The sequence below is a fragment of the Pseudonaja textilis genome, chromosome 1 (genome assembly GCF_049901715.1).
Source record: "Pseudonaja textilis isolate UNSWEBS1 chromosome 1, rPseTex1.2, whole genome shotgun sequence".
NCBI lineage: Eukaryota > Metazoa > Chordata > Lepidosauria > Squamata > Elapidae > Pseudonaja > Pseudonaja textilis.
In genome coordinates this window covers 17,501,941-17,520,950 of record NC_141990.1, presented here as the reverse complement: position 1 = coordinate 17,520,950, position 19,010 = coordinate 17,501,941, and the positions used below count along the sequence as shown (strand labels likewise).

General features: G+C 36.1%; 1 protein-coding gene across 4 annotated transcripts in view; it reads left to right on the top strand.

Annotated features, from left to right (window-relative positions):
• Positions 1 to 19,010, top strand: part of COL26A1 (collagen type XXVI alpha 1 chain) — a 202,460-nt gene that overhangs the window by 55,497 nt on the left and 127,953 nt on the right. For 2 of the 4 annotated variants that reach the window (XM_087926860.1, XM_087926849.1), the window contains exon 3: positions 3,206 to 3,303. In XM_087926860.1, the coding sequence (XP_087782986.1) occupies positions 3,206 to 3,303 (98 nt within the window). Of the gene's footprint in view, positions 1 to 3,199; positions 3,304 to 19,010 lie in introns of all 4 variants that reach the window. The other 2 variants (XM_087926852.1, XM_087926843.1) reach the window with 1 other exon arrangement.

The window sequence follows — 19,010 nt, the reverse complement described above, 5'->3', positions numbered from 1 at the left end:
AAAAATTAAAAATAAAATTATTAAAAAAAATAAAAAAATAAAAAAAGAAGTCCTCAACTTACAACCACAATTGAGCCCAAAGGTTCTGTTGCTAAGCAAGACAATTGTTAAGTGAATTTTGCCCCATTTCTTGCCACGGCGGTTAAGTGAATTACTGCACTTGCATTAACCAGTTAGTAATATGGTTGTTAAATGAATCTGGTTTCCCCCTTGACTTTGTTTGTCAGAAGACAGCAAAAGGTGATCACATGACACTGCAATCATCATGGGTCAGTTGCCAATCATCTGAATTTTTGATCATGTGACCTGCTGCAGTGGTCATAAATGGGAAAAATGGTCATAAGTCACTTTTTTCAGTGCTGCTGTAACCTCAAACGGTCACTAAATGAACTGTTGTAAGTCAAGGGCTACCTGTAACTGAAGCCTATTCAATTTATCAGACAATTTCTGTAAATTGTAAAAATCAGATATAAGGTTTTATTGTCCATTACCGTAATGGTATATGTGCCCCTTCAAAAATAAGTTCCAATGGGTGTCTCCCAAGTAGACAAACAAAGAAGGTGAATGAATGAAGAACTTTTAAATAGCGAGTGTGATTTTTTAGCCACTTACCTAGGAATAATCCCATTGAACTCTACCTGCGTAGACGCAAGGGTGGGATGCTACCAGTTCTGCCTGGTTCTAAAGAACTGGTAGCTCTGAAGAGCAGCAGACACTGAACTAGTTTTATGTTTGCTGCTATCTGGCCCACCCACCCCTCCCTGGGCTCTTACCTGTACTTTATTTCCTGCTTTTTCAACCTCAGCTGCTTTGCGTGGTACAGTTAAGGTTGAAAAAGCAAGAAAAAAGAGGCTTTTCAAATGCTGCGCGCTGCGCTTTTCAGCATCAGGTATGTGTGCACGCAAAGTGCACATGCGTGCACAAAACGTAGTCACCGAACCGGTAGTAACACCAATTGAATCCCACCCCTGCATAGACATATATTGAATTGGGATGCTTAAAACTGTACAGGTACTCTTTGACTTAGAACCATTCGTTGAGTGGCCATTCAAAGTTGCAATGGCACTGAAAAAAGTAACATATTTTGGTTTTCACACAATGGTTGCAGCATCCCTATGATCATATGATCAGAATTTGGATGCTTGACAACTGGCATGTATTTATGCCAGTTACATGTCCTGGGGGTCATGTGATCACTTTTTGCCATCTTCTAACAAGCAAAATCTTCTCCATTAACATTTTAATTGAGTCATAAAGTAATGTAAAATACAAAATACAAAGTAAACAGGAAAGCAGTGGGGAGAAAAAGGGGAAGGAGAAGTGAGGACAGATAAAAGAAAGAAAGAAAAAGAAGCCTTGACTTCCAACTCTCCTTGTTACAATAAAATAAGGCATTAACATCAAATCACAACTTTTTGCTTTTTCATAATAATATGAACAAGCAAATTTCTGATTAGTCAAGACCTTGTTGATGATCCAAACTCCATCAAGGACCTTGGAATACTCATCTCTAATGATCAAAGTGCTAGAGCCCACTGTAACTACATAGCCAAAAAGGCATTAAGAGTTGTTAACCTAATCCTAACCTAGCTTTTTCTCTGGTGATATTACACTACTAAGTAGAGCATACAAAACATTTGCTAGACCGATACTCAAATATAGCTCATCAGTCTGAAACCCACATTACATATCTGATATTAACACAGTTGAGAAAGTCCAGAAATATTTCACAAGAAGAGTTCTCCACTCCTCTACTCGCTGCAGAATGCCTTATACCGCCAGACTTGAAATTCTAGACCTAGAAAACCTAGAACTATGCCGCCTTCGGTCTGATCTAAGTATAGTATATAAAATCATACATTGCAATGTCCTACCTGTCAATGAATACTTCACCTTCAACCATAACAATACAAGAGGACACAACAGATACAAATTCAAGGTTAACTGCACCAAACTTGATTACAGGAAATACGACTTCAGCAACAGAGTGGTCAATGTCTGGAATACTCTACCTGACTCTGTGGTTTCCTCCCCAAACCCCAAAAACTTTAACCTTAGACTTTCTACTATTGACCTCACTCCTTTCCTAAGAGGTCTGTAGGGGGCATGCATAAGCGTACCAACATGCCTACCGTCCCTGTCCTATTGTTTCTTTTATTTTTCTTATAGGTACCCATTTCATGTATTCATAACTATGTATATGCTTATACCTATTATCTTGTAAGCGATTGACAAATAAATAAATAAATAAATATAACGATCTATCAATCTAATCGGTAAAACCCAAAGTCAGAATTTCAGTCTTTTCCACATCAAGCATGACGTTCAGAAGCAATTTCCATGTGGAAACTAAAGTACTTATTTCTTTTCTTTAATCAAAGTGATCAATTTTGCTATTTCAGCCAACTCCATCAACTTCTGCAATCATTGTAGGAATCGAAGTGTCATTCCATTTTTGTGCATACAATGGTCTTGCTGCTGTCCACATATATACTAACAAAGTTCCAAATTTTTTCTCTGGTTCTTTTTCCATTAAACCCAAAAGGAAAAGTTCTGGTTTCATTTTTATCTCCATTTTCAATTTTTTTGTTAAAATATGAATCATACTCCAATTTTTTTTTTTGCTTTATCACATGTTCACCATAGATGATAAAAGGTCCCCTCTTTACTTTTACACTTCTGGCATTCATTTGACATTCCTTTATACATCATAGATAACTTATCTGGTGTTAAATACCAACAGTACATCATCTCATAAAAATGTTCTTTTAGATTATAATTTAATGCAAATTTTAACCCCTTTGTCCACATATTTTCCCATTGTTCAAGCATCACATTGTATCCAAAGTTCCTTGTCTACTGAATCATACAGTGTTTTACATCTTCATTTTCCAAGTTCAATTTCAATAACATTTTATAGTTTTTACTGACAAGCAAAGTCAATGGGGAAGGCAGATTCACTTCACAAAAGTGTTACCAATTTAACAACCGCAGTGATTCACTCAGCGACTGTGGGGGGGGAAAGGTCATAAAATGAGGCAAAACTCATTTAGCAACTGTCTTGATGAGCAATGGAAATTTTGGGCTCAATTGTGATTGTAAATCAAGGACTACCTGTATTTGACCTTGTTCCTATGAGCAGGTACTGATGTTGGCAGGTTTGGGCTGAACATTGTGGATGACGTGTTGCTTGTGTTAGTTACAGGACCCTCATCCGACCCACGTACAAGATAGCTTACCGAACAGTAACTGCTCTTGAATGGCGATGCTGCCCTGGTTTCACTGGAAGCAACTGTGAGGAAGGTAAGACTTCTGCATACTTGACAGACAATGCCCATCATGAGGGTACGTCTACGAAGCTGTGAGTATATCATCCATCCTTCTCCCATTTGATGTCCTCTAGCTGTGTTGGACTTGGATTCTCACAACCCTGGTCAGCTTGAATCTGAGCCTGGAGACTATGGATGTAGGTCCACCTTCTATGGAGCATGGGAAACTGGAATATGCTAGTAGTTAGAATTGGGAGGATTTATTGGTTTAGATTAGAAATACTGGACTGTGATTCTATCAAAATTTTCCTCTGTGTTTACCCTTAAGCAAGAGTTAATTTTCTGAGGTTTTCATAAATGTGTGCTTTTATGGCTTGCAAGCCACACTAATTTTAAGTGATATATCATTATGTGCTATTTAGACAGATAACATATTTTTTTCCTCCCATGTTGCATTGTTTTCAGTCTACAATTACGGTAATTAGGAAATTTCAGTATATGTTATTAAAATTGGACTATATTTATTGCAACTCCCGTGGCAATAGGCAGAAGCACTATGCATCTCATATTCTATACACATTTCCACCATGTTCGTCTCTGTTATATGACCAAACATGTTACAGGATGGCTCCTAACAACTCACATATGGTCAAACAGATAATAGATGCATGCCACAAAACACCCTAACCAAGCAATAACCTATAGTAACTACTGAATATATTTTTACATTTCTGTATTCTATAGATCTACATGCCTTTTTTCTTAATATGTACATCTTTTATTACAAATATCTATGAAGATTCGCAGTTACCCAGATCATAGTTATGCCAAAAGTGGTTTTTATTTTGAAAAGGCAACTGGACTGATTTTTTGAGGAAAAAAACAAGACTTTTTGCTTCCTATCGTGGAAACTTCATCAATTGTATTGGATGCTGTGGGAGATGGAAGGATAATTATTGACAATTATTGAAATTAGTTGGTGGGAGGGGGAGTGATAGGTTCTGACAGGATAGTGGTGGTGAGGAAATGGAAAGGTTGTGTTTTATTTGCAACTAATCTTAACTGTCAATAACTTTCCTTCCATCTCCCACAGCATCCAATTCAACTGATGAAGCTTTCAGGATAGGAAATGAAACATCTTGTGTTTTTCTCAAAAATCAGTCCAGTTGCCTTTTCAAAATAAAAACCACTTTTGATACATCCATTATTTCAATTATAATTGCATAATTTTTAAAATACACAAGAAGAAAGCCCACTGTTTTTCAGTAAAGGATGCTCTGCTATGAATTTTAAGTGTGAGACTTGCAATAAAACCCATTGATTTGCTATTTCTCAATTCCCTTCTCTCTGTTGTTGCTGTTTTTTGTCAACCGTCTTCTTGGTTCTTGGTTTTTCCATTGTTTGTTCATTTGTTTATGAGGTTCTAAATGGCTGCAATCATGCCACTCTTGGCAGGGTATGAAAATAATTACAAAATGTCTAATCATAAAAATACCAAATAATAGCACAATACCAAAATTAAAAACAGCAACTTAGAGCAATATAAACACACATGTTGTGTTGACTCATTACATCAAATTTAAAAAGACTTTCAGAGGAGTTTTGCTTTATCTTGTTTCCAGAAAAGCAATAACATCAAGGCTTATCTAGTTTCTTGGGTGAAGCTGTTCCATAATGTAAGACCATTATATTACAATAGCTGCCCAGAGTCAGTAACTGAGATGGACAGCCATAGAAGTTGAACAAATAAATAAAAATGCATTATTGTACCGAGAAATAGCTTCTCCTGGCTTCGGCCCACCACCCATTTCATAGACCTGGGGAAACACTACTTTTTTTTTCTGAGTTGTCTTTAGGCTGATGGGTTCTAGTTGAAAAAAGTAGTCCAGGAGGAGCCTCAGTGTCAAACCATGTAAGGCTTTATAAATTATACTCGATACTTTAAATTTTATCTAGAAACCTATTGACAACCAGTGAAAGGCCCCTAACATAGACTGGTGTGTTCGTGTGCCCAGACCCTCTTAATATATGGGCTGCTCTGTTTTGGATGAAGTGCAATTTATGAGTGCTATGCAACATGAGTTATTGTTGCAAAGTCCTCTCACTCCAAGTAGGGATACAACTGGTGTATCAGCCAAGGCTAGTTGAGGATCCTCCTAGCTAGATTTTCACCCACCCATCTGGCAATTTCTTTCAGTTCAGAATGACCCCCAATTTATGTAACTGCTCCCTCAAGGACAATGGTACCCATTTGAAGGATAATACTGGAGTTGACAGAGAACCTTGCTGAATGAACTCACCTTATTTACCCTGCTGTCAACAAGGGCAAGGCCTAAGACAACTCGGCATGGCCAACTTGCTGTGGGACAACTCAGTGTGGCCAACTTGCTATGGGAAAACATGCCATGGCCAATGCACTACAGTACAACTGGCTGCAGGACAAGAGTTACACTACTATCAAAGAAATGATAGAATAGAATCATTAAAGAAAGGATACAAAAGAAGGGACAAAATGAAAAGTGAATGACAAAAATTAAAATAATTTTTAAAATAATTTTAAATACTTACATTGAATTATTGAGTTGCCGCACAGTGAGTTGGCTGTGGTGAGTTGGCTGCACCAAGTTGTCCCATTCCAACAAGGGCATGCCTCTAGTTCCTTTTTGCAAGTCCCATTCAGCACATCAAAACATAATGAGATTTTGGTAAAGTATATTAGATAAATACATAATATTGGAAACTATAAGAAGAATTTCTCATCTTCTTTTATAGTGAGTTAATTGAAGTACTAGAGAAACATTTTGAATACAGTAATTTAAATGCTCCTTCCAAAGTATCTTACCATCTAGGCTAGCTTGCCGTTTATGAGATAAGCTGCCTGAGGATTTTTATTCTCTCTTGAATGTTTATGTCGGGTCTACCTTCCATTCTTTTCCCAGCCTCCACAATCTTTCCCAACTTCTCCACAAGGAATAGATCAAAAGAATTTCATCTCTGTTGTTCTCTCCCATATATGGTTCACCTGGCACCAACAAGAACACTAATCACTTCTTGACCTAACAGGCTCCCTATAGGACATTGCATTGAATGGATTCTCAAAGTTCTGTATTAACGGTTATGGCTGCTTGTGCAGGTGGCAAATGCAGATATCTCACATTGTTTCACATGAAGAATAACTACACAAAAAGGCAAGTTGTACTAGAGAATTGCACATTTCAAGTGCAATGAAGTAGGATATTTGCACATATTTGTTTCGATAGAAAACTACTGATATTTCACAAGGATTGGTAAAAGCATGTTTGACTAATGTGGGCTGAGCATGATCAGAAAGGTTTAAAAATCACCCTGTGGAGATTGAAAATGAAACCCCTAATATAAGATTTTCTGATAAAAATATAGGAATGTTGTTAGCATGGGACTAATAAAACACTCAGTAAAAAGAAGGAATCAGAACTTTTTAATACTAGAAGGCAAATATGATTTGATATTCATGTCTTTGATTCCCATGATTGAAATATAGCAAGCAAGGAATAGAATTTGTTTAGAAAGAATAGAAACAATTGAAATGGAGGAAGAATTGTACTATATAAAATAGAATCAGATTAGAATAGAATAGAATAGAATAGAATAGAATAGAATAGAATAGAATAGAATAGAATAGAATAGAATTGGATTGAATTCTTTATTGGCCAAGAGTGATTGAACACACAAGGAATTTGTCTTCGGTGCTTAAGCTCTCCTTGTACTTATAAGCTATAAGTGATAAATCATATTAAAGGTACTTTACTGAAATTGATGTAGTTCTGGCTTTCTTGAACTTGCCCAGGTGTGTGAAAATTGGCCCTAAGCATACTACATGTATACTGATGGAAGAAAACTATAGAAATGGTATAAGAAATGTGAGAATGAGCTAAGGTTGAGAAAGGATGCTAAAAACAATAAAAAGGCTTTTATAGAGGTTTTTAATATTAGAGTTGTTTAAACCGTTATAAATGAGAAAGCTTTTGAGCTTGAAAGTTGTTTCAAGTTTAAAATGGGTTGTTCAATCCTGACAGGAAGCCTTCCAACTTTCCTGGAAATGTTCTTGAAATGGCTCCTATAAATATTTTTAGTTCGGGATAACCAATCCTGATTTTGAAACAGCTGTTTTGAATTCAATAAGTTTGCACTTAACTATCTAAAATAAAAAGAAAAGAAAAGAATCAATAAACCAACAACTCAATGAACTCATAAAAATGTTAACAGGGAACAAAGACAATCCAGAGCTCTTGTTTTGATTCTGTTGTCTCCAATAAGAGGGTATACGTTTCATTAGGTAATATTGAAGAGCAGATTAAAGAGCAGAAGTAAAGTTTGGGACTACCTGAAATATGATTGGGGAACACCTAAATCTCCAGAGGAATTGAACTGAAGGAACCAGCTAATGGTCTACCTTTTTTCTTTTTCTTTCTTTCTTTCTTTCTTTCTTTCTTTCTTTCTTTCTTTCTTTCTTTCTTTCTTTCTTTCTTTCTTTCTTTCTTTCTTTCAATTTATATCTCACTTGTATTATCTTTGAGAAATTGTTGAGAACTAATGAAGGGTCAGGCAGCTGGAGGAATATTGTCTCTTCCTTTCAGAAAGGGGGAGATAAGGGGTGTGGAAGAAACGGGGGAAGGGCACAGTCCGGCTGGGCATTCAGAGGAAGACCCAGGCCCATCCCCTCTTCATCCTAGGGCATGCAGGGAGGAATGGAGAAGGGAGCAATGTGGCTTATGAGAGAGAAGGCCCTGATCCCTTTCATTAGTTGCAGCTGGGAGAACAGGATATAAGTAGGGCATTTGCACATGGTTCCTTGCTGGAAGCAAAGGTGCATTATCTTGGTCGAGCCCTATATATTGGCATCCTCCCAACTGTGGGTGCTGTGTTATCATTTGAAAGTCTGCAATTTATCATCCTGGCCTGCCTTGTTAATTACTTCAGTATGGTTTGTATTGGTTTTTTGCCCTTCGTAGACTGTTTTTGAAGAGTTAGTTATCCAGCTGAGGATAATTGGACATTGGAGCCAAGTTGGAGGCATCAAAGGGAAATTATTCTACTTTTTTGACTTTGTTATTTTTGAGTCACACCCCAGGTAATCACAATTACAAATCCCATCTAGTCTAGGCTAGTCTAGTAAAGAGAAGGACCAGGGGAGACATGATAGCGGTCTTCCAATATTTGAGGGGCTGCCACGGGGAGGAAGGGGTCAAGCTATTTTCTAAAGCTTCTGTAGGCCAGACAAAGAATAATGGATGGAAACTGAACAAGGAGAGATTTAACCTGGAAAAAAGGCGAAACTTTCTGACAGTGAGAACCATCAACCTATGGAACAGCTTGCCCTCGGAAGTTGTGGGAGTGCCATCAGTTGAGACTTTCAAGAAGAGATTGGACTGCCATTTGTCAGAAATGGTGTAGGGTCTCCCACTTGGGTGGGGGGTTGGACTAGCTGACCTACAAGGTCCCTCCCAACTCTGATTATCTGTATCTATATCTTGAAATGTTCTAAGATTGGAAAATGTTACACTTCCTATTATTTTTCTCTGACAATCTGTGATTTGCTGAAATGATTAGAATCTAAGTCAGTATTTATTTTTTATTTATTTAATTTGGTTTGTCAATTGCTTACAAGATAATAGGTCTAAGTAAAAACATAGTTATGAATATATGGATACATATAAGAAAAATAAAAGAAACAATAGGACAGAGATGGCAGGCACGTTGGTGCACTTGTGCACGCCCCCTACAGACCTCTTAGGAAAGGGGTGAGGTCTAGTAGAAAGTCTAAGGTTAAAGTTTTGGGGGTTTGGGGAAGAAACCACAGAGTCAGGTAGAGTATTTCAGACATTGATCACTCTGTTGCTGAAATCGTATTTCCTGCAATCAAGTTTGGTGCGATTAACCTTGAGTTTGTATGTATTGTTTGCTCTTGTATTGTTATGGTTGAAGCTGCAGTATTCATTGATAGGTAGGACATTGCAATGTATGATTTTATATACTATACTTAGATAGGACAGAAGGCAGTGTAGTTCTAGGTTTTCTAGGTCTAGAATTTCAAGTCTGGTGGCATAAGGTATTCTGCAACGAGTAGAGGAGTGGAGAGCTCTTCTTGTGAAATATTTCTGGACTTTCTCAACTGTGTTAATATCAGATACATAATAGAATAGCTTTATTGTCATTGCATTCTACAAATACAATGAAATTTGAATAATGTGGGTTCCAGACTGATGAGCTGTATTCGAGTATTGGTATAGCAAATGTTTTGTATGCTCTAGTTAGTAGTATAATATTACCAGAGAAAAAGCTACGTAAGATTAGGTTAACAACTCTTAATGCCTTTTTGGCTATGTAGTTACAGTGGGCTCTAGCACTTCGATCATTAGAGATGAGTACTCCAAGGTCCTTCACAGAGTTTGGATCATCAACAAGATCTTGACTATTCAGCCTGTATTTAGCCTGTAGAACACTTATTGCTACCACATTTTTCTTTTAGGCCTGTTGAATCAGCCTAATTGTTTGGTGAACAATCCCCCTTACAAATACCATTAACAAAACTATATATCTAAGTTTGTGGAGAGGAAGCAGATCAAAATTCTCTCCTCATTAACTCTGCTCATCCACTTTGTGACTGGAAAAGTTGTGTGTGCAACCATTAAATAAGCAGTGACTGAGGTCTTTGGATCTGAAAGATGGCCTCCAGAGTTTACTTATCATTCAACTATTAATTCATAACTGTGTTCTGTTTTTGCATTAGTGAATGGATTTTTTTTAAGTTATAATTTTATTAAAATATATGAATCATATTCTTATAAGTTGCACATTTAGAGAAAGCCATGGAGGCGCAGTGGTTAGAATGCAGCATTGCAGGCAAACTCTTCCCACAGCCAGCAGTTTGATCAAGGTTGACTCAGCCTTCCATCATTCTGAGGTCGGTAAAACGAGGACCCAGATTGGTGGGGGCAATATGTCTGAAGTGGTCTAGGGTTTCCTGCTTAAGCAGGGGGTTGGACTAGAGGACCTCCAAGGTCCCTTCCAACTCTGTTATTCTATTCTATATGCTGACTCTGTAAACCATTTAGAGAGGGCTGTGAAGCACTATGAAGCGGTATATAAGTCTAAGTGCTATTGCTATTTAGATGAGGAGTTTACTTCAATAGATACTTTTCTAGATATTTGTTTTCTTAAGTTTTTCTAGATATCTTTATACTGAATTATATATCTTTAAAAATTGCTATATATTTAGAAGTCAAACTGCTTTGCAGAATTTGGAGAAAGGCCACTACGATCCACATATAAGATGTGAAACAAGTCAGTGTGGATTAAAGTTTAATTGATTTCTCAATTTACTTTCTTAAGCTTCCCTAAATTGACCCTTTATAGCATTTAGACTTATACACCGCTTTATAGTGCTTTTACAGCCCTCTCTAAGCAGTTCACAGAAATCAGCATCAGCATATTGTCCCCACAATTTGGGTCCTCATTTTACCCACCTTGGAAGGACGGAAGGCTGAGTCAATCTTGAGCCTGGTGAGATTCCAACTGCCAAATTGCAGGCAGCCAGCTGCCAGCAGAAGTAGTCTGCAATTACTGCACTCTAACCACTGTGCCACCAAGGCTCTTAGCGATTTATTTTCTGAACCTCCTTGTTATAGTTTGCATGGGTATACATAATTTTTAGGCTAGCATTAAAATGAAGTTGGATGGTTTTCAGTTCAGTATGTTGTGAAAACTTTGCTATTTTCTTAGTCTACTGTATGAACTAAAGTATTATGTTACTCCAGTCTTATGATTGGTGCAACTTATTGTATGAGTGCAGCAGTTGAATTTTTTTTTAAACTTAAGTTTAGTGTGAGCACCAAACTGGTCCAGCATCATGTCACTTCAAGACTTATTATTGAGTGAGCCCTAATAATCAGGAACTCAAACTAAGAATTCGGAACCCCAGAAGTTCGGCTGCATAATTTTACTGTATAGCCTATTCCATTCTAGTAAGTTGTAATAGAATGTGGGAATGACTTTGGGGAAAGAGAGGTTGCTCAGGAACTGATCAGATAAAAGAGGCAGGATCGCCCAGTCAAACTCGTGGCCCACAGGCCGGATGCATCATACACTGGCCACGCCCACACACAGTTTAGCGAAGGGGAAAATAGTCCTGATACATCACATGACGCCACTGTGACACCATGAGTTAGACACCCCTGCCCCAGTGGTTTAACAGTTGGAAAAAGAAACTTAGTAAAGACCCTCCCTAATGGATCAAGCAGTTAAAAGTGGTAACAGGAAGTTTTGTACTTTCAGATTTGCAAAATTCTGACAATGTATCTTACATTAAACTAGAATTACCTCATCTAATTGTGTTTCCTGTCTGGTTTAACCAGGAAACCCGAGATAAGCACGAAGAGATAAACTGCCCAAACTCACTTAGGTGAGATGGGTGGTGTAGAAATGTGGTAGACAACCAGCACCTGCATTAAAGAAGGATATTATAGAATTAATGGACATTTGCTCCTCTTTATTTAAGGGCCCATTTCTGGTGCAATTTAACTAAGAACAAAAGCAAAGAAGGATCAGCCCATAATTTAGAAGACCAGAAAAAGTAATAAAGTTTCTTAGATTGGGATTTCAGAAAATAGCTCTGTAAAATTGCCCTGTGTCAAGACAAACATGACATATTCCATAGGAAGGAGAACATCTCATGAATATAGAGGAACTCTTTCCCTAAAGAGGAAAACGTGATGATTTAAAGCTCACATATGACATAGAGTTGATTGAACTGCCAGAAAGATTTCTTTACAGGCTGGAATTCTTTTTTTCTTTTTTTGTCAGCTGCCTGGTTAAGAATTAAAATTCCTGAGATAATTATAATCTAAACAATCTGTAGCCTTTAGCATTAAGGAGGTGCCCACCAGCTGGTGATGGTTAAGTGGTTACTTTTTCTCAAAACCTGAACCTATTAACAAAGGGTCAAGTCAGTTTTACTCTAAAATGAGATTCAACAATGTTCAACTCTACAAAGGAAAAAAAGTCGCTGGAATGGGGAGAAACGTATTTTTTTCAACAACAAAAATAGAATTAAAAAAACGGAATGCTGGAGAATCTAGTCCATGGGAACAAAATCCATATGAAGTAGATAAATAAATACACTCAGGCAATAGGCATGGGGGGTCTGGTTATTTGAGGAACTGCCTATCTTTCATCGTTTTTGCCCAACTGATAAGATTCAGCCCAGTTGGGTGAATGTTGTGCCAAGTGTGCATTACAAACTTGTACCCGCAATCATCTGCAGGAAATTACCTGTGAGATTTTTTTTTAATTTTTATTGGTTTTTAAAAACAAACATAAACGAACAAAACATAAAAACATCAAGCTATCTTCCATATGTGTACATACAGTGTGCCGGATGGTTTACAAATTGTTTTGTGCTTCCATTTCGTAGTCTTCAATTACAATTACATTGCATATAATCTCATATTTTCAATCAAAAATTAAATACCTTAGCATCATTATCAATCATTTGACTATACTTTTATTCATTCATGTTTTACAAGATAATCATAATTTACTTAGTTTATTTTATAACACTTCATATTATCATCCCAAATCTATCCTAAAATCATTTTGTAGATATAATAAGAAAGAAGTACATCTTTATATATTTATTATTTTCTAAAAGTCTACATATTTCATTACTGTATTTTATTGTCTAACCATTGATAGAAAAGATCCCAAATTTTATAAAATTGTTCTCTTGTTCTCTAATTTCAAATGTCAATCTACTCATTTCAGCACACTCCAATATTTTCTTAATGATTTCCTCCTGTGATGGTATTTTCTCATTTTTCCAGTTTTTAGCAAATACAATCCTAGCCGCTGTTAATACATTTACATTTACAATCAGGCATTTCAAGTCTTTACTATATATTTCAAGTAAAATTCCCAATAAAAATATCTCTGGTTTCAAGTCTATATGTTTTTTTGTCATTTTTTCCAACCACATGTGGATTTTAGTCCAGTATTTTTTAGCATCCGCACATATGAGCCGGGTGTCTGATGACATTTCCAACATTTTTCGGATTTATTCTTGAACATTCTTGCTATTCTTGTCGGGGGAAAATGCCACCTGTAAAACATCTTATACAAATTTTCTTTATAAGCTGTTGACATTGTCATTTTATAATTTTGAGACCACAATTTTTGCCATTTCTCTAAATTGATCCCATATCCAAAATTCTTCCCCCAAGCAATCATAGTTTCTTTAACTTATTCTTCTTCTAATTTAATTTCTAATAAATATCCATACAATTTTTTAATCACCTTTTCATCAGTACCTGTCAAAATCTTGTCTAAATCAGTCAATTTATCATAGAAACCTTCCATTTTAGAATCTTTATCATACCTTGAATGTATTTGCACATATGAAAACCAATTCATCTTTATACCTTTTTCCTCTAGTTTTTGTATAGATTTGAGTTCACCCTTTTCTTTCAATATTTCACCATATCTAGATCTTCTTTTTTGTCCTTTCCTTTTAATTGTCATTGGATTGTGATCTGCCCAAGTACTTGTTTCAATATTTATTTCTTGAATATTAGTTATTAATTCTGTTGACATCCATATCATATCTATTCTGGACCATGATAAGTGTTTATTTGAATAGAAGGTGTATTGTTTAGTTTTAACATTTCTTTCTCTCCATGTATCTTTTAAGTTTATTTCATCTACCATTTTAAAAAAAGACTTAGGGAGAGTCTTTTTGTTTTGCTTTATTGTTTTCTGTGCTGTATAGTCCAATTTATTGTCTATAGTTCCATTAAAATCTCCCATCATAACTATATTAGCAAAGTCCAGTTCAATTATTTTCATATGTAATTTTTTGTAGAATTCTTCTTGTTTGTCATTCGGAGCATAGATTGCAATCATGAATGTTTTCGTATTATTGTCCATTATTTCCACCACTGGTATTCTTCCATCATCATTGGTATAAATCAATTTTGCTGGGGTGGTCTCTTTAATATATAAAACCACTCCTCTTTTCTTACATTGTGTCAAGGAAGTAAATATTTTCCCTAGTTTTGGCTGTATCAACAATTGTTCATATTATTTTTTAATATGTACTTCTTGTAGACAAATTATATCAAATTTTAATTTTTCTAATTTATGAAAGGTTTTCCTTCTTTTAACAGCTGAGTTAAGTCCATTTATATTAATTGTAATCAATTTTTTCTCTTCCATGATTATATTTTGTAGTTAAGTTTAGCAGCTCTCGTAGATCTTAGTTCACGTTGTTCTTTGGCTTCCTCCTTTCCACCTACTGCACCTTCTTTTTTTTCAGTTGCCATTTGGCAGTCCTCTTGGAATTCAATTAGTGAGATGTCTTTTTCTGCCTCTTCCTCTTTCCCTCTAAAAAATTCTGTATAAAATAATTCCGCTTTCTCAATTGAGTCAATTCTATGTCTCTGTTCTTGCCATGTGAACATTAAACCTTCTGGAATCGGCCATCTATAATTCACCTCTTTTTTAAGTAGCATTTTAGTCAGGAATCGGTATTCTCTTCTCATCTCTCTCACTCTTCTGTGTATTTATTTCAAGACCACAATCTCCTTGTCTTTATATTTCAATGTTTTCTCTTTTGCCACCTGCAATATTTGCGTTTTAATGGCTTTCTTTGTAAATCTAATGTGAAGTTCTCTTGGTAAGCTATTTCTCATCGCATAGCTTGTGAAAACTCGATAAACCTCATCTATTCCATGCATCATATTCTCTTGAGTTATTTCCAAAGCTTCAGCCAGTATTTCTATCATTATCTCAGCTAAGTTTTGTCCTTTTTCTTCTTCTACATTTTGGAATCTAAGATAGAATTCTGATCTATCCATCTCCCATCTCAACATACCACTTTTATCTTGTTCAACCACCGTTAATCTATTATCAATATCTCCAATCTTATTGTCTCTTTGTTTATCTTCTTCTTCCATTTTTGGGAATCTCTCATCATACTTCAACATCATTTGTTGGATGTTCTCCACTTTTTCATCAGTTTTCCCTGTTCTTTGTTCAATGTTCTCTGTTCTTTGTTCAATGTTCTCTATTCTCTTTTCAATATTCTCTGATCTTGCTTGAATATTTTGAATTCCTTGCATAATCATCTGCAGAGTCACTTTTTCTTGTTCTTTTTCTTGCTTTAACATTGTCTGTATTGAATGTTGTCCTCCAGATGGTGGAGAGGAAGAAGTAGAAGTTGAAGAACCAGGAGCTGTAAATTTCCTACTCATTTTAAGCAATTCAAAATCTTCAGGTTCTTCTAAACTTTAATCCAATTGTGAAGTAACCAATTATAGTTCAAAATAAAAGTAGTAGAAAAAAGAAGCCCAATAATAATGATTAAAAAAAGAAAAAAAGGGGGGGGATTTCTTCAGGTTCTTGTATACCTTAATCCAATCAGTAGTTAGATGAAGAAAAAGGCTTGAAAAAAAAGAAAAAAAAGGAAAAGTAAAAGTTCTTCAGGTTCTTCAACACCTTAATCCAATTGAAGGGTCTCAAATAGAAAAGAGTGCATAAGAATAAACCAGAAGGGTAGATGAAAAAACAAAAATACCAGGAAAGGAGAAAAAAAGGCTATTCCCTTAAAAAAAACACATTAATACTAAAGCTTTCCCTTTAAAATAAAAAGCAAACGTAGAGATTGGACTTCCAAAGAAAAAAAGAAAAACAAAGACAAGCTCCAACAAAGCCAAAAACCTAAATTGTTATTACAAGAATAAAAAGATAAAGTGAAATACAATAAAGCTGGTGAGGAGGGATAGCACAACTTAGAAAAAGTAACAAGGGCACACTGCACTTTGTTTAATTATCCAAGGCTCTTATTATAGCTTTCTTCTCCAAAAACTTATCACTTTTTTCCCCCTAGATTTCAACATCAGACTCCAGCTGTTGATAGAAACCCAGAAGAGCACCTGCAATAATACTCTCCCATGCTCTTCCCTCTATCTTATCAAATAGCAATGTCCTTGAAAAAGACTCAGTTCTTTCTTTCTCAGCTTTGTCTGGTCACAGGGAAATAGAATATTTTCAAGCCTCTAGTTGGCAGTGTTACAAAGTTTCTTTGTTCTCACTTTCCCCCTCCTTTTCCAAGCAAGATATAATAAGAATTAATAAAAAAAAAGAAAAAGATATTTTTAAAAAGAAATAACTAAAAGGGAGCCTCTAGCCTAAAACATTACAAAATCCAAAAGGAGAAAAAAAAAATAGATGTAAAAGAAAAAACCAGTCCAGTTTCAAAATATAGTATTTTGAAATACTTTTGAAGTATGCATAGAAAATCCAGCAATGAGAAAAAAACATTACTTTGACATTCCTGTTTAAAATCGCCGCTTGATCACTTCTGTCAAAACTTTTACAGATTCTTTCTTTTCCTTAGGGTGTCCTTTCAGATCTTAGAATAAAGAAAAAGTTCTCACCAAACCGGCACACTCTCTCTTTCTGTTTTCTTCCATTTCGGAGCTGTCCCAACTTCAGCAGCTTTAATGGCTACCTCTTTGCCGCTGGCAAGAAGAGCTTCTCCTGGATCTACCAGGGACTTTGCGGTATCCCTGGGATCGACAGGATGCGCTCTTCACTTTCACCATCTCTTCGGGACAGTTTAGATCCGATAGGACTGTCCAGGAGCAAAGATATCAGCAGTGATCTCAGACCTCCAAGATTGCATGCCGTATTGTCGTGACGCAAGCTCCGCCCCTATTCCTAAATTACCTGTGAGATTTTTGTTGGAGGAGAGACAGCTATGTGCAAATAAGCTAATTTTAGATAACAGATTGATACATTCTTCCAAGTTCTGACACATCCTACGCACACAAATTACAGATTGGCTGAAGTTTGTCTCTTGGCCTTAACTCCTTAAAACTTTTAGGACATGATGGCAGAAAAAGTCATTAGCATAGCAACTACAAGACTGATTTGCAAATAAAATAGATTGACCCATATTCTTCATTTTGCATTAGGTAGCTTCCACAACAAGTGAATCCTTCTGAGTCCCTCAAACCTGCAAATTTAACTCTAATTTAAGGTTAATTTTCTTTGCAGGGCTATGGCCAGATAGAAAAATACCATCCATATGGAGCTGAAGCTTTATAAATGGAAGGGGGTTTGAAGAAAAAAAGAGATATTGTTTGTTTTGACATAGCTTCCTATCCCTAGTGAAATTTTATTTTGAGTGCATTTGGAACTTAAAAGGATATATACTTTAAACATTCAATAGATTTAATTTTTCATTCACTTATGTTTGCTTTTGGTTCCCTTTATTTTTCTTTTATTTTTGACATCAATTTTAACAGAAAATTAAGCTGGAAGTTTGGAACTTTTTAACGTTGATGTTTTTCACTCACAGTATGCAAGTGATTTGGGGGTAACTAACGTAATATCTTCCAGCATAATAAAAGGAAAGGGCCAATCTTATTCATTTTGGTGCCTTCCAGCTATCTTAGATGATGGCTCCTAGTACCCTGCTCCAGTAAAAGAGCATTTGTTATACACATTGTCAGGGAAGGCTGCCATAGGCGTGAAGAAAGATATGCGAAATGTAAAATTTATCTGCTTTCCCCCTAAAAATCTTGTAAGTAGTATTTTCTTCCCTTATGCTCAGCAAAGCTCTTGAGATAGTAGAAAGATCCTTGGGATCAAAAGAACTTGTCTAGGCAAACCCAGAGAGAGCTTTACTGATTTTGTCTTGTGTCAGAAATGCAGGAACTAGAAAGGGGAAAAATATTAATTACATTTAAAAACATTAAAAGCTTTAATAAAAGCATAGATTTATATACAGTAGTTCTAGCCCAGTGCCAGGCTACATTGATGGCAAGGATATTTGCAACCAGCTAGTCATTCTGTATGTATGTTGGTCCCAGGGGACCAACTGTAAAAGATGGATAGTTGTTCGAATATGTGACATTTACTGCCACATTCACAGTAAATGTCCTGAGAGAACCCTCCATTTTTCCATGTGGTTTTTAGTTCTAGCCAAACCAGTGCTCAGTCTATTTAAACATCTCCAAAATATCCATTCCTCTTCCAAACCTCCAGGCAACTCTTTAAGTGGTTCTATCCAATTGTGAAGATGTTTTAACTTGAAGTTTCCATCTTTTTAATTGTTCTTTTTGAGGTGTAGGAACAATCTCGTTGGGGCAATCTAAAGAACTCCTTAATTTCAATCTTTTTGGCCAACTAATGGATGTGCTGAATCATGTAACCCCTTTTCACATTCCATTTATATACTTACAGTATACAGGTACAAAATTAATTAAATTTCTAAGAAAATTTCTCCGTGTTATGCGCCTTATTTTGAGATGATCTATCCTTGGTTGTTGTTGTTTTTTTAAAAAATCTATTTATTTAAGAAAATTTATATGGCTGTACAACTCACTCTCAGTGACTTCGGGCTTACAAAAGCCTTTTCTTTACCAGTTTGTCAAATAAACGATTGTTTTGTTTGAAAGTTGTGCAGTCATAGACTCTGAAACAGTAGTGGTATTCATCTGGTTTGCACCGCATCGGGTGAACCGGTAGGAAGAATTTGGCATGGGTCTCCAAACCGATAGTAAGTTCTGGCTGGCCATGCCCCCAATCCGGTCGCCCTCCTGCCCGATGCTCATTTACCCGCCCGCCTGACATTCGCCTGAGGTATTTCTTTTTTTTCCCCCTCCCGACCATTAGCTGTGGATAGATCAGCTGTGCCGGGAT